Source organism: Hemitrygon akajei, chromosome 18, assembly GCF_048418815.1.
Source record: "Hemitrygon akajei chromosome 18, sHemAka1.3, whole genome shotgun sequence".
Classification (NCBI taxonomy): Eukaryota; Metazoa; Chordata; class Chondrichthyes; order Myliobatiformes; family Dasyatidae; genus Hemitrygon; species Hemitrygon akajei.
The window spans coordinates 54,112,524-54,131,223 of NC_133141.1; the positions used below are offsets into that span (position 1 = coordinate 54,112,524).

Consider the following 18,700-nt stretch of genomic DNA (forward strand, 5'->3'; position numbering starts at 1 on the left):
GGAGATGGTGATGGACTTTAGGAAGACTAATAACACTGCTCCCTGTTACTATTGATGGTGAGGATGTGGATGTGGGGTGCACCTGGATAACAGTCTTGAGTGGAGCACCAACACAGAGGCTGTGTACAAGCAGGACCGGAGTTGCCTCTACTTCCTGAGGAGACTGAGATCCTGTGGAGTTTGCAGGCCTCTCCTTCACATGTTCTACCAGTCTGTTGTCACCAATACAATCTTCTATGCAGTGGTGTGCTGAGGCAGTGGCATCAACATGGATGATGCCAAACGGCTCAATAAACTGATTAGAAAGGCTGGCTCTGTTATAGGAGTCAAACTGGACACACTGGAGACTGTGGTAGAACAAAGGACTCTCCAGAAAATCCTGGCAATTCTGGAAAATATTTCTCACCATCCCAATGCCGCCTTGGATGAACAGAGGATCACTTTTAGTAATAGACGAAGACAACTGTGCTGCTCCAAAGAGCGCTGTAATAGGTCGTTCTTACCCTCAGCCATTAGGCTCTATAATGAATCAACCTATAGCCAGGGAAGTGATGACCCCCTCCCGTTAGACTGCTTGAGATAACTTATTTTTTATTCTTTATACTTTTCTTCTAATATTTGTACATCTGTGCCCTTGTAATGCTACTGTGACACTGTAATTTCCTTTGGAATCAATAATGTATCTACCTTAACACAGATTGTTAGAACTGCAGTTTGATGTACTTCTCGCAGTTGTAGTTGTAGACCTCAGGGACACAGGAGGTCTCCCGGCCTTCCCACATTCCAAAAGAGGAGCATTCAGTTATCCTGCCTGGTACCTCTTCTGTCCGAGCTGAGCAGATTATCAAGAAGGGAAGAAAATGAATCTTAACCTAGAGCTTTTCTTTCCTTTGCTTTCTCTGACTAAAGCTTCCCTTGGTGGAAGCCTTGAAGAGCTAAAGCCTCAAGATCAACACTCTGACTTTGTCCACTCAGACAATGGCCGCTGTGACAATGGGTGCTGCACTTGCCCCTGCTTTCCTTTAATTTGTCATTGCTAATCAATCCCAAATGCCGAATGGTTGCTGGCCAACGCTTTTTCTCACTGAGCAGAGTAAGTACAAAGGATTAAAAATTTCCCCCCAAGAGCCAAAAGTTTTCAATTTTGACCACTCCAGTAAACAGGTAAATAATGGACTGCAATATTGTGACTTCAAAGGCATTTAAGGTCTTCATGACATGACAGAGCTTGGGATAGGGGCCCCTTCTGTGCACCAATTTCCCTTTACTTCATTCCTATCTTCCTCTCCCAGCCCTGATCAGAAGGCCTTGCTGAATACTCTATTATGTTGAAGACAAAAAGAGAAAACAACTAAAGCCTCCATATCTGGTAACAATGATGAATGGCCAAGGTTTAGAAATCAGGCTACAATTCATACTTTTACCTCAGTGATCCCTGGAGACTACAGAAACTTCATGTGTTAAGTAGATATCAAACATGAGTTTCCTGTATCCATTTCTACAAAACAATCACTAATAAACTTGCCAGTATTTAATGATTTTAATGTGCTTACATTGCTGCTAAAAATTCTGTTTATCATGTGATGCTAGTGCACATTACTGTTCTGAAAGCAGCATTGTGCATTGATCAATGTCATAATCTGTCCTCAATCCATTCTTCTTACCTGCAAGAGCATCAGATGTGCCATTGCCTTTAGCAATATGGTGGGTGGGCTTAGATGCATAAAATGTGATTCTGGAAGATAAGATTGGAGATCTGAGCTAGATTGCAATACCAGAGGGACATCAGGGACTACGGTTTCCTTTGCTTCACGGAAACATGGCTCATCTCCGCCATTTTGGATGCAGTGCTGCAGCTGGATGACTTCACCATTCTCCGCAAAGACAGGCCCATTGAGTTTTTAAAGGGTAGAGGGGAGGGAATGTGCTTCAAGATTAACTCATCATCTCACTCCTGGACACCCGATCTGGAACATCTGGTAGTCAAGTTTCATTCAGTTTATCTGCTGAGGGAGTTTTCCACCATCATTCCAGAAAGGGTGTGCATTCCACATCAGACAGACAATGGAGGAGCTGAGCACTATGATCAGCAGTCCTGAAACAGCGGAGCTTGATGCCTTCTCTATCATCTTGGGGGATTTCAACCAGGGAAGCTTGAAGTCTCTGAACAACTATCACCAACATATCCCTGTGGAACCAGGGAAGCCAACATACTTGATCATTGTTATACCATCATCAGGAATGCTTAGCCTGCACATTGGAAATTCTGATCCTGGACTGAAGACTGCAGTACCAGTGGTGAGGACCAAGAAGGTATGGTCAGGGGAGGCAGAAGAGCACAAATAGGATTGCTCTGAGTCAGTGGACTGGACAGTATTCAGGTATTCATCTTCATTTCTGAATGAATATGCCACAGCTGTCCACAACTTCATCAAGACCTGTGCAGATGAGTGTGTGCCTATGTGAACATACCAGACATACCTAAACCAAAAGCTGTGAACCAATAGTCTGCTAAGGGCTAGATCTGTGGCATTCAAGACCAGTGATGCAAAATTATACAAGCCGAGGTATGACCTACAGAAGACTATTCCTAGCAGAGTTTGCAGGCCATTATTCCTACAAGGCAAAACCTAACATTATGAATGATTGTGATGCTTCACTCCCAGAGGAGCTCAATACCTTTTACGCATACTTTGAAAAGGAGAATAGAACTACACCTGTGTGAATCGCTGTAAGATCTGGTGACCTTGTAATCTCTGTCTCTGAGGCAGACGTCAGAACATCTTTCACGAGGGTGAACCCTTGCAAGGCATCAGGCCCTGATGGTGTACCTGGTAGGTCACAGAAAACCTGTGCCAAGCAACTGGTGGGTGTGTTTTGCAATCTCACACTGCTAAAAATGGAAGTACTCACCTGCTTCAAAAGGGCAACAATCATACCAGTGCCCTAGAGCAAGGTGAGCTGCTTCAACGACAATTGCCCAGTTGCACTCACATCTACTGTGATGAAGTGCTTTGAGAGGTTGGTCATGGCCAGAATCAGCTCCTGCCTAAGTAAGGGCCTGGACCTGCTGTAATTTGTCTATCACCACAATAGGTCAACAGCGGATGCAATCTCACTGGCTCTCCACTTAGCCTTGATCACCTGGACACTAGCAATATCTACAGTTGAAGTCAGAAGTTTACATACACCTTAGCCAAATACATTTAAACTCAGTTTTTCACAATTCCTGACATTTAATCCTAGAAAACATTCCCTGTCTTAGGTTAGTTAGGATCACTACTTTATTTTATAATGTGAAATGTCAGAATAATAGTAGAGAGAATGATTTTTTTCAGCTTTTATTTATTTCATCACTTTCCCAGTGGGTCAGAGGTTTACATACACTTTGTTAGTATTTGGTAGCATTGCCTTTAAATTGTTTAACTTGGGTCAAACGTTTTGGGTAACCTTCCACAAGCTTCTCACAGTAAGTTGCTGGAATTTTGTTCCATTCTTCCAGACAGAACTGGTGTAACTGAGTCAGGTTTGTAGGCCTCCTTGCTCACACATGCTTTTTCAGTTCTGCCCACAAATTTTCTATCGGATTGAGGTCAGAAAATGATGTCAAGACTGGTTCATCCTTGGAAGCAATTTCCAAACTCTTGAAGGTACCACATTCATCTGTACAAATAATTGTACGCAAGTATAAACACCATGGGACCACACAGCCATCATACTGCTCAGGAAGGAGATGCGTTCTGTCTCCTAGAGATGAACGTACTTTGGTGCGAAAAGTGCAAATCAATCCCAGAACAACAGCAAAGGACCTTGTGAAGATGCTGGAGGAAACAGGTAGACAAGTATCTATATCCACAGTAAAACAAGTCCTATGTCGACATAACCTGAAAGGCTGCTCAGCAAGGAAGAAGCCACTGCTCCAGAGCCACCATAAAAAAGCCAGACTACAGTTTGCAAGTGCACATGAGGACAAAGATCCTACTTTTTGGAGAAATGTAGTCTGTTCTGATGAAACAAAAATTGAACTGTTTGGCCATAATGACCATCGTTATGTTTGGAGGAAAAAGGGTGAGGCTTGCAAGCCGAAGAACACCATCCCAACTGTGAAGCATGGGGGTGGCAGCATCATGTTGTGGGGCTGCTTTGCTGCTGGAGGGACTGGTGCACTTCACAAAATAGATGGCATCATGAGGAAAGAAAATTATGTGGATATATTGAAGCAACATCTCAAGACATCAGCCAGAAAGTTAAAGTTTGGTCGCAAATGGGGCTTCCAAATGGACAATGACCCCAAGCATACCTCCAGAGTTGTGGCAAAATGGCTTAAGGACAGCAAAGTCAAGGTATTGGAGTGGCCATCACAAAGCTCTGACCTCAATCCGATAGAAAATTTGTGGGCAGAACTGAAAAAGCGTGTGCGAGCAAGGAGGCCTACAAACCTGACTCAGTTACACCAGTTCTGTCTGGAGGAAAGGAACAAAATTCCAGCAACTTAACTGTGAGAACCTTGTGGAAGGCTACCCAAAACGTTTGACCCAAGTTAAACAATTTAAAGCCAATGCGTCAAATACTAACAAAGTGTATGTAAACTTCTGACCCACTGGGAAAGTGATGAAAGAAATAAAAGATGAAGTAAATCATCCTCACTACTAGTATTCTGACATTTCACATTGTTAAAGTAAAGTAGTGATCCTAACTGAACTGAGACAGGGAATGTTTTCTGGGATTAAATGTCAGGAATTGTGGAAAACTGAGTTTAAATGTATTTGGCTAAGGTGTATGTAAACTTCTGACTTCAACTGTACATACACAACAGATTAAGGTGATTGTGTTCTAGACATTCTGTTTTAGTACATACATAACAGATTAAGGTGACTGAGTTCTAGACATGCTGTTCTGGTACATACACAACAGGTAAAGGTGACTGTCAGTTCTAGATGTGCTGTTCTGGTACATACACAACAGGTTGAGGTAGGTGATGGCCACTCCAATACCTTGACTTTGTTGTCCTTAAGCAATTTTGCCACAACTTTGGAGGTATGCTTGGGGTCATTGTCCATTTGGAAGACCCATTTGCGATCGAGCTTTAACTTCCTGGCTGATGTCTTAAGATGTTGATTCCATATATCCGCATAATTTTCCTTCCTCATGATGCCATCTATTTTGTGAAGTTCACCAGTCCCTCCTGTAGCAAAGCAGCCCCACAACATGATGCTGCCACCCCCATGCTTCATGGTTGGGATGGTGTTCTTCGGCTTGCAAGCCTCATCCTTTTTCCTCCAAACATAACGATGGTCATTATGCCAAACAGTTCAATTTTTGTTTCATCAGACCAGAGGACATTTCTCCAAAAAGTAAGATCTTTGTCCCCATGTGCACTTGCAAACTGTAGTCTGGCTTTTTAATGGCGGTTTTGGAGCAGTGGCTTCTTCCTTGCTGAGCAGCCTTTCAGGTTATGTCGACATAGGACTCGTTTTACTGTGGATATAGATACTTGTCTACCTGTTTCCTCCAGCATCTTCACAAGGTCCTTTGCTGTTGTTCTGGGATTGATTTGCACTTTTTGCGCCAAAGTACGTTCATCTCTAGGAGACAGAACGCATCTCCTTCCTGAGCAGTATGATGGCTGCGTGGTCCCATGGTGTTTATACTTGCGTACAATTGTTTCTACAGATGAATGTGGTACCTTCAGGCGTTTGGAAATTGCTCCCAAGGATGAACCAGACATGACATCATTTCTGACCTCAATCTGATAGAAAATTAGTGGGAAGAACTGAAAAAGCGTGTGTGAGCAAGGAGGCCTACAAACCTGACTAAGTTACACCAGTTCTGTCTGGAGGAATGGAACAAAATTCCAGCAACTTATTGTGAGAAGCTTGTGGAAGGCTACCCAAAACGTTTGACCCAAGTTAAACAATTTAAAGGCAATGCTACCAAATACTAACAGAGTGTATGTAAACATCTGACCCATTGGGAAAGTGATGAAAGAAATAAAAGCTGAAATAAATCATTCTCTCTACTATTATTCTGACATTTCACATTCATAAAATAAAGTAGGTATCCTAACTGACCTAAGACAGGGAATGTTTTCTAGGATTAAATGTCAGGAATTGTGAAAAGCTGAGTTTAAATGTATTTGGCTAAGGTGTATGTAAACTTCTGACTTCAACTGTATGTCTGGCCGCTGTATATTAACTACAGCTCAGCATTCAACAGCCTCACACCCTCAATTCTAATCAACAAGCTCCAAAACCTGAGCCTTTGTACCTCCCTCTGCAACTGGATCCTTGACGTCCTCACTGGGAGACCACAGTTAATGTGGATCCTTCTCACTGACAATCAACACTGGCACAGCAAATGATGACGAGGAAATGTACAGAAGTGAGATAGATCAGTTGGTTGAGTGGTGTCAAAACAACAATCTTGTACTTAGCGTCAATAGGACCAAGGAATTGATTGTGGACTTCAGGAAGGGGAAAATCAAGGGAACACATATCAGTTCTCATCAATGGATCAGCAGAGGAAAGAGTGAGCAGTTTCAAATTCCTGGGTGTCAACATCTCTGAAGATCTACCCTGGGATCAACGTTTTGATGCAATTACAAAGAAGGCACAACAGTGGCTATACTTCATTAGGAGTTTGAAAAGACTTGGTACGTCACCAAAGACTCTTCAAAATTTCTACAGATATACCGTGGAGAGCATTCTAAAAGATTGTATCACCATCTGGCATGGAGGTGCCACTGCACAGGATTGGAAAAAGCTGCAGAAAGTTGCCAAGTCCGCCAGCTTCCGCCATGGGTACTAGCTTCCCCAGCATTGAGGGCACCTTCAAAAGGTGATGCTTCAAAAAGGTGGCATCTGTCAATAAGGGCCCCTATTATCCAGGACATGCCCTCTTCTCATTGCTACCATCACGAAGGAGGTACTGTAGCCTGAAGACACAAAGTTTCATACAATGAATCCATGTATACTACCTGACTTCTCTTTTTTTGCTGTCTTTTTGCACCAATTATTTAATTTAATTATATATTTCTTATTATAATTTTTGTTTTTTATTATGTATTGCAATGTACTGTTGCAAAGCATTTCACCTGAATATTAAACATGATTCTGACTCAAAGTAGCACTCAGTCCCCAAAACAGTAAGTAGCACAACACCAATTTCTTGAGTTACAGTGTATGCTGGATAATTCAACCAGATAAATAATACTTGAAAGGATGAATGTCACTGAAAGATGTACACTGCATTTTAGAATTTGGAAATATGATTTTTCTCCTCACATTTACATATCCTTTTGGAAAAGAATGTAAGACTGGTTCTGTAGGTGGGAGTGTGATGAAGTGCTAGTGCAGAACTGGAAAGAACACCTGAGATTACATCATACTAGAGGAAATAATGAAATCAAAGCAATGGGTTGATCAGACATTTTAATAACTAGTCATTGACCTAAGAGTTTCTCTGCCTCCGCTGATGTTACTTGAGTATTCTCATCATTTTGTTTATATTATCAGAGCCACTGTTTTAGCATTGAAATATATTCATGAATGCATTGAGACACAGTACACATATCTAAAGAGGAATAGATTTATTCGTGTTTCCGAAAGACTATTTGTGGCTTGACCATTGAAACTTGCTGCAGACTTTCAGCTCACATTATCTAAGAAGCACCACGTGACCCATGAAAAAAACTTAAAGATATATTACAATCATCTTATGGTGTTGTTAGCTATGAGATGTGATGCGGTTTCATTAATGTTTTTTCTAGAAATCTAAATTGGTAAAATTATATAGTCCAGAGAAGAGTTTACAAGAAAAGTATAATGTAATTTGAAGATTTTGAAGAATTTGGTGTTCTCTAAGATAAGGATGAGATTGGGGATACACCACAAAGGATTTTAGGTGTGCAGTATCAGATCTTTCAAGGTGTTCTTGTGATGCCTAAATAGGAAGTGAGTACTTTATAGAAAGAGTGCACTATCTGAAAATATTAATTTCTATTATCATTAGACCCTCAGATTTGCTTATCGTAAACAGAAAGAAATCACCAGTGCATTTCTTTACACCTGCCATATGTCTTATTGATCAAAGTCATTTTCACTGGTGTTCGTGGTCAGCTCTGCTTTTGGTTCGTTGTTTCCCTTTTTGTTGTGATGTCTTTGTTCTATACCATTTCTTTCTGCTGAAGTTGATCTGTGTCATTTTCTTCTAAAGCTGCCTCACATCATTTTTAAAAAATCTGATCTGTCTCCGCTATTTGTCTTCCCTTTGACTGTACAAAAAACATTACAGTGACTGGTAAGAAGCTGACATGAAAGTTATGCTGGGGTGTTATTAAAGTCCCACTCAGTTTTAATTAATGTTGCCAGGTATTCAGAAGTCTAAAGTGCAAAAACAAACTGCTGGAGGAACTCAGCAGGTCAAACAACATCCATAGACATTTTGTTGAAGGATTAGGCGGAGGGCAAAGAAACTAGATGATGGGGAGGGTGCAGATGGATGCGTGTAGGATGAATTTGGCAGACAAGGGGAGAAAGGGACAGGTTACCTAAAAGAGCAGAATTCTTCCACTTATCAGCAGAATATGAAGTTTACATTTACCCTCACCCTGGTAATGGAGGAGGCCAAGGACAGACATCTGTGATATACCTCCATCAGAAAAACAGATCGCCAGTATTAAGGTAAGGAGATGAAAAAGGGAGAATGGAATTAGTGGGGGCTGGAACCAATAGAGGTAGAGAAATCCTAAGCAAAAAGGACTGTTCTGCATGGTTATACACTCCCAGCAATAGTTCAAAAACATAACTTACCTTAATGGATTCCATTCATTTTCTATTATTGGAATCTAATCAGTACATTTAGAAGCGATTCAGAGCAGTGCAAGAATAAGATCCACAGTCAAACTCCACTTTAATTCATGGAAGTCAGACTGGGGGTTGGAAGACCAAGGTCCATTGCCTGCAGGGCCAAATGCTTTGGAGAGTGCAGTGTTCAGATGGCATACTTTGGTAATGGGGTGTACTTGGAAGGCAGGCAATAGGAAGAGTTGAGATCTTGAGGAGCCAGAAGGTGGGTTCAGCTTGAATCATCAGAAAGGGCAGGAGAAATGTTTAGAGGGTGGAATGACCAGGGGTAGGAGGGAAAGACCAGCAAAGCAGGGAGAGAGAACACAATGAGTGATGGTGTGCTGGAGGCAACTATAGCACAGCAAATCTCAGGTAGTGTAGATCTCATATTTTGACAGTTCTTAAAAATAATAGATAAATTTATTGCATTGTTTCCAAAGGCTGTAAGGTGACAAAATACAGAGGGAAAATATAAACGTTCAAATAAGATGACCGAGAATCATAGGTGTCAGGGATTTATTGTTTCTATTATAGAGTAGTAGAGTGATACAGTGCAGAAACAAGCTCTTTGGCCATACTGATTAAGATGATTTGGTCACAAACTTGCCCTTCAGGTCCACTTTAAATCCTTTCCTTTTCAGCTTTAACATATACAGTACCCTCCAGTTTTAGACTCCTCTACGCTGGCAAAAAGGCTGTAACTGTCTATTTTGTCTATGCCCCTGGATTTTATAAACCTTCATAAGGTCACCCTTCCGCTTCTTTCGCTCCAGGGTAAACAGTCCCAGTCTATCAGTTTTGCTGAACTCTGCCTTTGAAAGGACAATAAAATATTTTCAATTATTGGTACATCTTTCATCTTCATGTTAAGCTTCTCAGACCCTATTACTACTTTCAAAAGCTTCAATATCATTAAAACACCGATTTTATTAAAGCTTACTCTTATTTCTATATTGGCATGAGGGAATAGTACTATTAAAATGTACTGTCCATATCTAATTTATAATTAAATATTCAAATGAATCTCAATAAAGATTCTGCTACTAATGAATCTACTACTCATTCAGTGCCAAGAAATTTTATATTAAGGGGAAAATTAAGTCTTACTTTGTTACCATTCAAATTAATTTTATGGTTTTATTTTCTTGTGTGAAGTGATTGCAGATTCATCCAGATAATATGAAATCTAACAGAATGTGGTAATTCCTGTAATTTTCTTGTGTCAGTAAGTTACTCCTGCTCGGTCTTAATAGGTTTTCTCATTTTCTCTTGTACTGCTAACTTTTAGCAGCTACCATCAGGCAGGAGATACAGAAGCCTGAAGCCCCAAACCACCAAGTTCAAAAACAGCTACTTCCATTCAACCATCTGGTTCTTGAACTAACTGACAAACTCGAATCACTGCTACAGTTAGACACTATGACCACTCTGCTTCCTTTGCATTAAAATGGTCTTTGTTCCTTTGTTCTATTTGTGTTTTTTCTTGTACAAGTTGTATATAATTTCTTCATGTTTTTTTTGTGAAGCCTGCTTAATGTTGCAAGTTGCTGGTGTTGCTGCTGCAAGAAAGTTCTTCATTGCACCTGTGCATACAGTATATGTACTTGGCATATGACAATAAATTTGGCTTTAACTTTAATACTTCCCTTGGGGTATACAGTATATGCTGCAAACAGTCAGCAAGTTAAGCAGCAAGCATGGAAAGAAAAGCAGAGTTAACATTTCTGGTGAAGGGTCTTCCACCCAAAACATTAACTCCTTTTCTCTTTCCACAGATGCTGCCTGACCTGCTGAGTGTTTTCAGCAGTTTCTGCTTTTTATTTCCAGCATCTCCTTTCTGTTTGGCTTTTAAATTCTTTCAATTGTGATGGAAGCCTATCAACCTTAAACATTAATTCTCTCACCACAGATGATCCCTGACCTGCTGACTATTTCAAGCATTTTCCATTTTTTATTTCAGGTTTATTGCATCTGCTGGATTTCATTCAGTGGAGGATAAAATTATCATTAGTGCTATTGAAAGGATCTATATTTAATTGACCCAAGTTCCCTGATTTGACCATAGTCATGGTCCTTCAATCAAGCAGGGTATCCTAAGGTCATCCACCTCGAAGACGAGGTGAATGACCCCTGCATTGTGGGCACTAGGGTCAGGAATGACCATAATTCCTGACCCTAGTGCCCACAATGCAATATGTGTCACATTTGAAATCAGCCTGTGAAAAATTATTCCTTAACTGCTTTCAGAACATTAAGGAGTTTTTCACATGACTAATTTTACTTAACTGTTCCAATAGTGCCCAGGAACCAAAGTTACAAAGGCAGCATGTTTGGAATAAAGCTTTGCTGCAAATATCTGCAGACCTTGCTCATTTAAGTTTGAATTGCCAAATATTTCCCAAACCTTAGGAAATTAATGGGAGAGCTACTGCCACCAATAGTGTGATATTCTCTCAGTAGTTCAAACTCCAGGCCCATGAAGCAATAGGCATGGACAAAACTGCCTCAAAGCAGAAAGACAAAGCACAGCCACAGCTGGGACCCAGTCTGCTAATGTCACTGCCAGGATCCCATTCTTATAGTTACTGCCAGGATCTCATAGTGGACCCTCAAATGGCTTATTGTGCTCATCTCCTCCCTTCTAAAACTACCTTTAAAACACTATACAGGGAGTCATTGAATTTCTATCACAGGCTTCAAGTATAACTGGAATCCCTGACGAGGTATAAAGTAATGTTTGAAAGTGGATATCGGAACACTGAGACACTGCTGGAAAGGTGCATCATCTTCACTGTGGAAGACATGAGCAGTATGCTACGATTGAGTGTGTCAGGGTTCAGAGGTGTGTGAAGTTGCCATTATCAGGTAGAAGGTTCTTCAGAAACTGAAAAGTCTGAAGATAGATAAGTCATTTGGACCAGATGGTGTATACCCTAGGATTATGAAAGAGGTGGCTGAAGAGATCGTGGAGGCAGTAGTAATGATCTTTCAAGAATCACCAGATCCTGGAATGTTTCCAGAAGACTGGAAAATTGTAAATGTCACTCCACTCTTCAAGAAGGGAGAGAGGCAGAAGAAAGGAAATTATAGGCCAGTTAATCTGACCTCAGGGGTTAGGAAGAAGTTGGAGTTGGTTATTCAGGATCAGGTCCAAGGCACATGATAAAATAAGCCATAGTCAGCATGGTTTCCTTGAGGGAAAATGTTGCCTAACAAATCTGTTGGAATTCTTTGAAGAAATAACAAGCAGGATAGAGAAAGGAGAATCAGTTGATGTTGTGCACTGTGGCTGACTGATAGGAGGCAAAGCGTGGAATAACGTGAGCCTTTTCTGGTTGGCTGCCGGTGATTAGTGGTGTTCCACAGGGGTCTGTGTTGGGACCAATTCTTTTTACGTTGTATGTCATTGATTTGGATGATGGAATTGATGGCTTTGTTGCAAAGTTTGCAGATGATATGACAATAGGTAGAAGGGCAAGTAGTTTTGAGGAAGTAGAGAGGCTACAGAATGACTTAGATCAGGAGAATGGAGAAAGAAGTGGCAGATGGAATACAGTGTCAGGAAGTGTATGGTCATGTACTTCGGTAGAAGAAATGAAAGAGCTGACTGTTTTTGAAATGGAGAGAAAATACAAAATCCTTAAGTACAAAGAGACTTGGGAGTCCTTATGCAGGATTCCCTAAAGGTTAATTTTCAGGTTGAGTTGGTGGTGAGGAAGGCAAATGCAATGTTAGTATTCATTCTAAGAGGACTGGAATATAAAAGCAAGGATGTAATGTTGACTTTATAAAGCATTAGTGAGGCCTCACTTAGAGTATTCTGAGCAGTTTTGGGCCCCTTATCTTAGAAAGGATTTGCTGAAACTGGAGAGGGTTTATAGGAGGTTCACAAAACTGAAACTGAACTTGCTTGTCATATGAAGAGTGTTTGATGGCTCTGGGCCTGTATTCACTCAAATTCAGAAGAATGAGGGGAGACCTCATTGAAGCCTATCGAGTAGTGGAAGGCTTAGATAGAGTGGATCTAGAGAAGACGTTTCCTATGATGGGAGAGTCTAACACCAGAGCACACAGCCTTAGAATAGAGGGATATCATTTTAGAGCAGAGATGAGGCAGAATCTCTCTGGACAGAGAGTGGTGAATCTGTGGAAGCTGTAGAAGCCAAGTCTTATGTATGTTCAAGGCAGAGGCTGATAGATTCTTGATTGCTCAGGGCATGAAGGAATATGGGGAGAAGGCAGGAGAGTGGGGCTGAGAGGAAAATTAGATCAGCCATGATGAAATGGTGGAGCAGACTTGATAGGCTTAATGGCCTTATTCCACTCCTATATCTTATGGTTATTTGTTACTTAAATTAGCTTAGCAAAGAAGGTCATAAAAAAGGGGGAATTTGGCACGTGGGACCAAATAAGTTCCAGGCTACAGGGAAGTAAGAAGGAGCATTGGATTGGTGAGATTAATCTGTCTAGAGCTGGTACGGATCTGATGGATCAAATGGCCTTCTTCTGCATTGTAATAAGTAATAGTGAATATAATCCTGTGGGAGGAAGTCTTGGAGCCCATGAAGTTTCTGGGTAATTACCCAGGGGATCCAAGAAATACCTGCCAAAAGCCAGCAAATTCCTAAGTTGTGACCAAGGGACTTGTCGACGACTTCCTGGGAATGAAATAAAATACCTGACAACTGCATTTCTTGTTTGGTGCAGAACAAAAGCCATTCATCAGCTTTGAAAGAAAGCTATCATAGCAATGTTAAATATGTTTGTTACTGAACACAAAAACTGCATGCAATTGCCATTTGACATTTAGATCCTCCTTGTAAGGAATGGTACTGTCAACTTGTCTGCAGCAGAACTTCATTGTTTGTGATGTTGCCATTAGCTCATGCTAATTCCAGCAATATACAGTATGTTATGGGGGAAAGAATCAGCACCTAATTATAAACAAAACTGATTAAATCTAATAATGGAAAATAATGTTCCTGGCTTTATAAGACTTATAAATGTTTTCACAAGGAGAATAATATTATTGCATTTGTTACAGTATTGTGAAAAGGTCTTAGGTACTCTAGATTATTAATGATTTCAGATGGTATGGCCTCCACAGATCCCTGATCTCAACATCATCGAGGCTGTCTGGGATTACCTGAAGAGACAGAAACAACGAGACAGCAAAGTCTGTAGAAGATCTGTGACAAGTTCTCCAAGATGCTTCGAACAACCAACCAGCTGATTTTCTAATAAAACTGCACAATACTGTACCTAAGAGAATTGATGCAGTTTAAAGAGCAAAGAGTGGTCACACCAAATATTGATTTGATTTAGTTTTCTACAGTTTGCTGCTCTTTAAAGTAATTTTTTGATATTTAGAAGCTTTTCATTTCATTATTTTGAAAGCATCTTTGCTTCACAGTTTTTTTTAACATGTGCCCAAGACATTTACACAGTACTGTATATCTACATTTTATCTAGGCATTTTTCTGTCTTGGAAGCTAAAAACATTTAACATTATCCTGATCTGAATTATGGATGAAAACAATAGAAGTTGAGGTACCTCGGTGAATTTCTCAGACGTGGAACAATCACTGTTCACTTCAAACAAAATGCTGGCCTATTTCCAAGTATTGTAATAATAATGAAAAAACCGTATAAGATGCACACACTCAAAAATAATTTCCTTACATTATAAAAGGTAGTTACATTGCTATAGCTTTACAATTGTTTAAATAGGAGGAAATCATCATACCAGCTTCACCCCACACTGGCAAGTAGTCATCCTGCTGAATGTCTAACATAATCTCAAGGCCATTGCCAGTCCCGCCTTGCACAGTGGTCAGTAGAGGCTTATCATCACTTCCTGAGTTAAACATGTAGCACTTTCCATATCTGGTAAAAACCTAAAGGAAAAATAAAATACATTTACATAATCGAACCATGTGCTTTAATTTCACAATACTTTACATTTATATTGACCTTACTTTGATCAATTTGCTTTTATTTATTTAGAACTTTGATGTATTACTTGAGGTGATTATACTCTAACCTGCTCCACCTATAACTTTAATAAAACTCTTCAAAGAGTACGCATTCGTGCCAAATTTATTATTAACAGATTGAATCATATACCACTTACAGTCCATTATTGTTATTCAAATGCACTTCACAAATGGTAATAGGTAACTGGTGTTCATTTTAACAAGCAAGATGGAACTATTTTATCCAAATAATTTTGCCTGGAATTCCATTTTGTGGAGGTATTACACCAGTGAAATTGTATTACACAATTCTGTTTACTGCCTTCATCAGTACTTTCGATGTTTCACCTGTTCACCTAATAATGTTTACCATCATTCAATGCATTTTTTCACCCGTGCAGGCCCAAACCAGAGTTTGGGAGAGAACATAATGACAGCCGTGGAATAGAATGGGAAGGAGGCACAAATATAATTTAAGCAAAGACACGAAGCACGAATCTTTGGAGACACCACATAGTATGTGGATTTTTCTAATGAGCAATGTCTTTACAAGGCTGTCACAGGAAAGTAATATGAAAATCCATGAGCTATCTCTGCCTATGTCCTTATACTTGTTCTCTGTGAAGGTGAAGTTCATATTAATTCTCAATTTCCCCCTTACTCCCATTACAGATATCTGCCACATTTCATTTTAGTATGTAGTATCAGAAGGTTCGAAGAACTGATTTCATTGGGGAGAAAGTGGCATCTCAGACATCGGTATTTTCCAGCATTGTTGCACTGTCAGGTCTCTGAGGAGTCTAATGAAACTTAGAAACACAAGTCAATGAGAAGGGTATCCATTTCTTAAATGCCTCAGTTGCCTTTGATCATAAGAATCACGGCAATGGCACATGGAAAGAAAATCTGGCTGAATGGTGCCACAACAACTTCTTACTCACTGTTAGCAAGACCAAGGAACTTATTATTGATTTCAGGAGGATAAAAACGGAGGTCTATGAGCCAGTTCTCCCTTCGGGGGATCAGAGGTGGAGAGGGTCAGCAACTTAATTCCTCAGTGTTATCATTTCAGAGGACCTGTCCTGTGCCCAGCATTCCAGTGCAATTACAAAGAAAGCACAACAATGCCTCAACTTCCTTAGAAGTTTGCAAGGATTTGACATGACATCTAAAACTTCGACAAACCTCTATAGATGTGTGGTGGAGAGTATATTGACTGGCTCCATCACTGCCTAGTATGGAAACGCCAATCCTCTTGAACAGAAAATCCTGCAAAAAGTAATGGATATGGCCCAGTCCATCATATGTAAAACCCTCCTCACCACTGAGCACATCTACATGGACAGTTGTCATAAGAAAGCAGGACCCACCATCAGCGACCCCCACCACCCACGTCATATTCTTTTTTCACTGCCATCATCAGGAAGGTGATGCAGGAGCACCAGCACTCACACCACAGGATTCAGGAACAGTTATTGTCCCTCAACCAATAGGCTCTCGAAGCAGAGGGGATAACTTTACTTGCCCCATCATTGACCTGTTTCCACAAGCTATAGATTCACTTTCAAGGACTCTTAATTTCATGTTCTGGATATTTATTGCTTAATATTTATTATTATTTTTTCTTTCTTTTCGTATTTGCACAGTTTGCTGTCTTTTGTACATTGGTTGTTTGCCCTGCTGGGGTGGTCTTTCATTGATTCTATTATGATTATTCAATTAGCAAACATGAGGAAATCTGCAGATGCTGGAAATTGAAGCAACACACACAAAATGCTGGTGGAATGCAGCAGGCCAGGCAGCATCTATAGGGAGAAACACTGTCGACGTTTTGGGCCGAGACCTTTTGTCAGGACTGTCCTGACGAAGGGTCTCGGCCCGAAACGTTGACAGTGCTTCTTCCTATAGATGCTGCCTGGCCTGCTGCATTCCACCAGCATTTTTTGTATGTTGTGATGATTATTCAATTATTGACTATGCCTAAAAGAAAATGAATCTCAGGGTTGAATATGGTGACATACATGTTCTTTGAACTTTGTCACATTAATGCCAAGGTTTGTCCTTCCACATTCAAACTTTTTTTGCCATTGACTCATTCCTCCCCTCCAAACTAATACCAGCTTTTCCTTTACTTTAATTTTTTCAATCCACCTTTTCTCTGATTCTCGAATTACATCTGAAAAAACTTGAATTTTACTGCTGGATGACAATGAGACCTAAGAACAGAATGATGTTGGGAAATCTCGAAGAGCTTGATCCCAAAGCAGAACAGCAGAGACAATTTTAGTGGTGAGCAATAACTTTAATATACTGCAAAATAATAACCCATGTGGGGCCACAGAACAAGAGAGAGCAGGTACTAAACCACCACAGGCTACAAGATAACTGAAAGCTAGGAGCAACTGGTTCAGGCTGGCTGGTTTGATGAGTAAACAAGGGCTGTGGATGAGAGCTGAGTTTAAATAGGCTTCAGGCTATGCGTTGGAAATTAGTGCAGGTGATTTGTTTTAGCTGGATGGAGACTGGGAGGTGCCTGCCTGACAAATTAGGCCATTCCTCCAATTGAGTTTGCTCTGTCATTTCATCATGGCTGATTATCCCTATTCTTCGCCTTCTCATCATAACTTTTGATGCCCTTGCTAATCAAGAACCTATCAACCCATGCTTTAATTTTACCCAATGACTTGCGCTCCACAGCTGTATGTGACAATGAATTCCACAGATTGATCACCATCTGGCTCAAGAAATTCTTCATCTGTTCTAAGCAACATCTTTGTATTCTGAGGCTGTGCCCTCTGGCCCGAGACTCCCCCACTACAGGAAATATCCCCTATCTATGCCTTTCAATATTTGATAGATTTCAATGTAATCTCCAGGGAGCACGGGCCCAGAGACATCAAACACTCCTGGTGAAAGCTCATTGACCTAACATGTAGGACTTTCTTGATGAAACTGACCTGCTGACTTTCTCTAGTGTTTTCTGCTTTTGTTTCAATACTGCAGATAATAACAGTCTGTACTTTAAAAAACTGTAGAAACATATTCCATAAATCTTTGTTAAAAATATTCAGTCTAGGATATAAATCGCTGAATTTTCAGCCAGCTGCAAAACATTTGTGGTCTTCTTGAAGTAACTTGCCATTCTATTTTCATTGTAGGCAGTCCCTCAAGATCGAGGATAACATATTTTCACTATGGTCTTATGGGTTCCAAGGTGGCAAAAGGGGACAATTTGGAAATGTAGATCCTTTCGTAGATTTGGTAGTAAATACCTGATATGGTGGGCAGGTTGGTAGTCTGTAGGGTGGTGAGTTCCTTCAGTTCTTTACTCAGTGCTTCTGTGGGTTTTCAATGATTGGCCTTGAAGTCTCAATGCTACCTCAACTGCTCCTTCCATACCTTCATAGAGGAGCAGCTTGGTTTAATTTGATCATGGGCCAGAGATTTCTAGGAATCAAGGAGATGTTGCATTTCTTCAGAGATTTGTGCACATCCTTGATGCATCCCGCCTTGTCTAGTTATCCCTTCAGATGACAGTGCTGTGTTGAGTGTGCCATCAGCATAAGAATGACTGAGACACTAGGGCTTCAAAACTGGGGATGCTGGGCTGGGAGGTGACACCAAGAGTGCTTTATTTATTCTTCCAATGGACTTAAAAGGATTTTGGAGACAGTGTTGGTGTTATTTTTCCAATGCCACCAGTTTTATAGATCTGAAAGTTCATACTTCTGCAACCTTGCAGATGACAATATAAACTAAATTACATTGTCTGATTAATGAACAAAATTACTGAAACCTTTCTTACCCATATCTGAGCAGCAATAGGACTTTCAAATTCTCCTTAATACTTAATAGAACCTGAGGCCAAAGAATGAATTA

At 40.4% G+C, this 18,700-nt stretch overlaps 1 protein-coding gene across 1 annotated transcript in view; it reads right to left on the minus strand.

Moving 5' to 3' along the window:
- Window positions 1–18,700, minus strand: part of asic2 (acid-sensing (proton-gated) ion channel 2) — a 601,924-nt gene that overhangs the window by 181,328 nt on the left and 401,896 nt on the right. Inside the window, exon 3 of the mRNA XM_073071683.1 lies at window positions 14,593–14,743. Coding sequence (XP_072927784.1) covers window positions 14,593–14,743 — 151 coding nt within the window. The remainder of the gene's footprint in view (window positions 1–14,592; window positions 14,744–18,700) is intronic.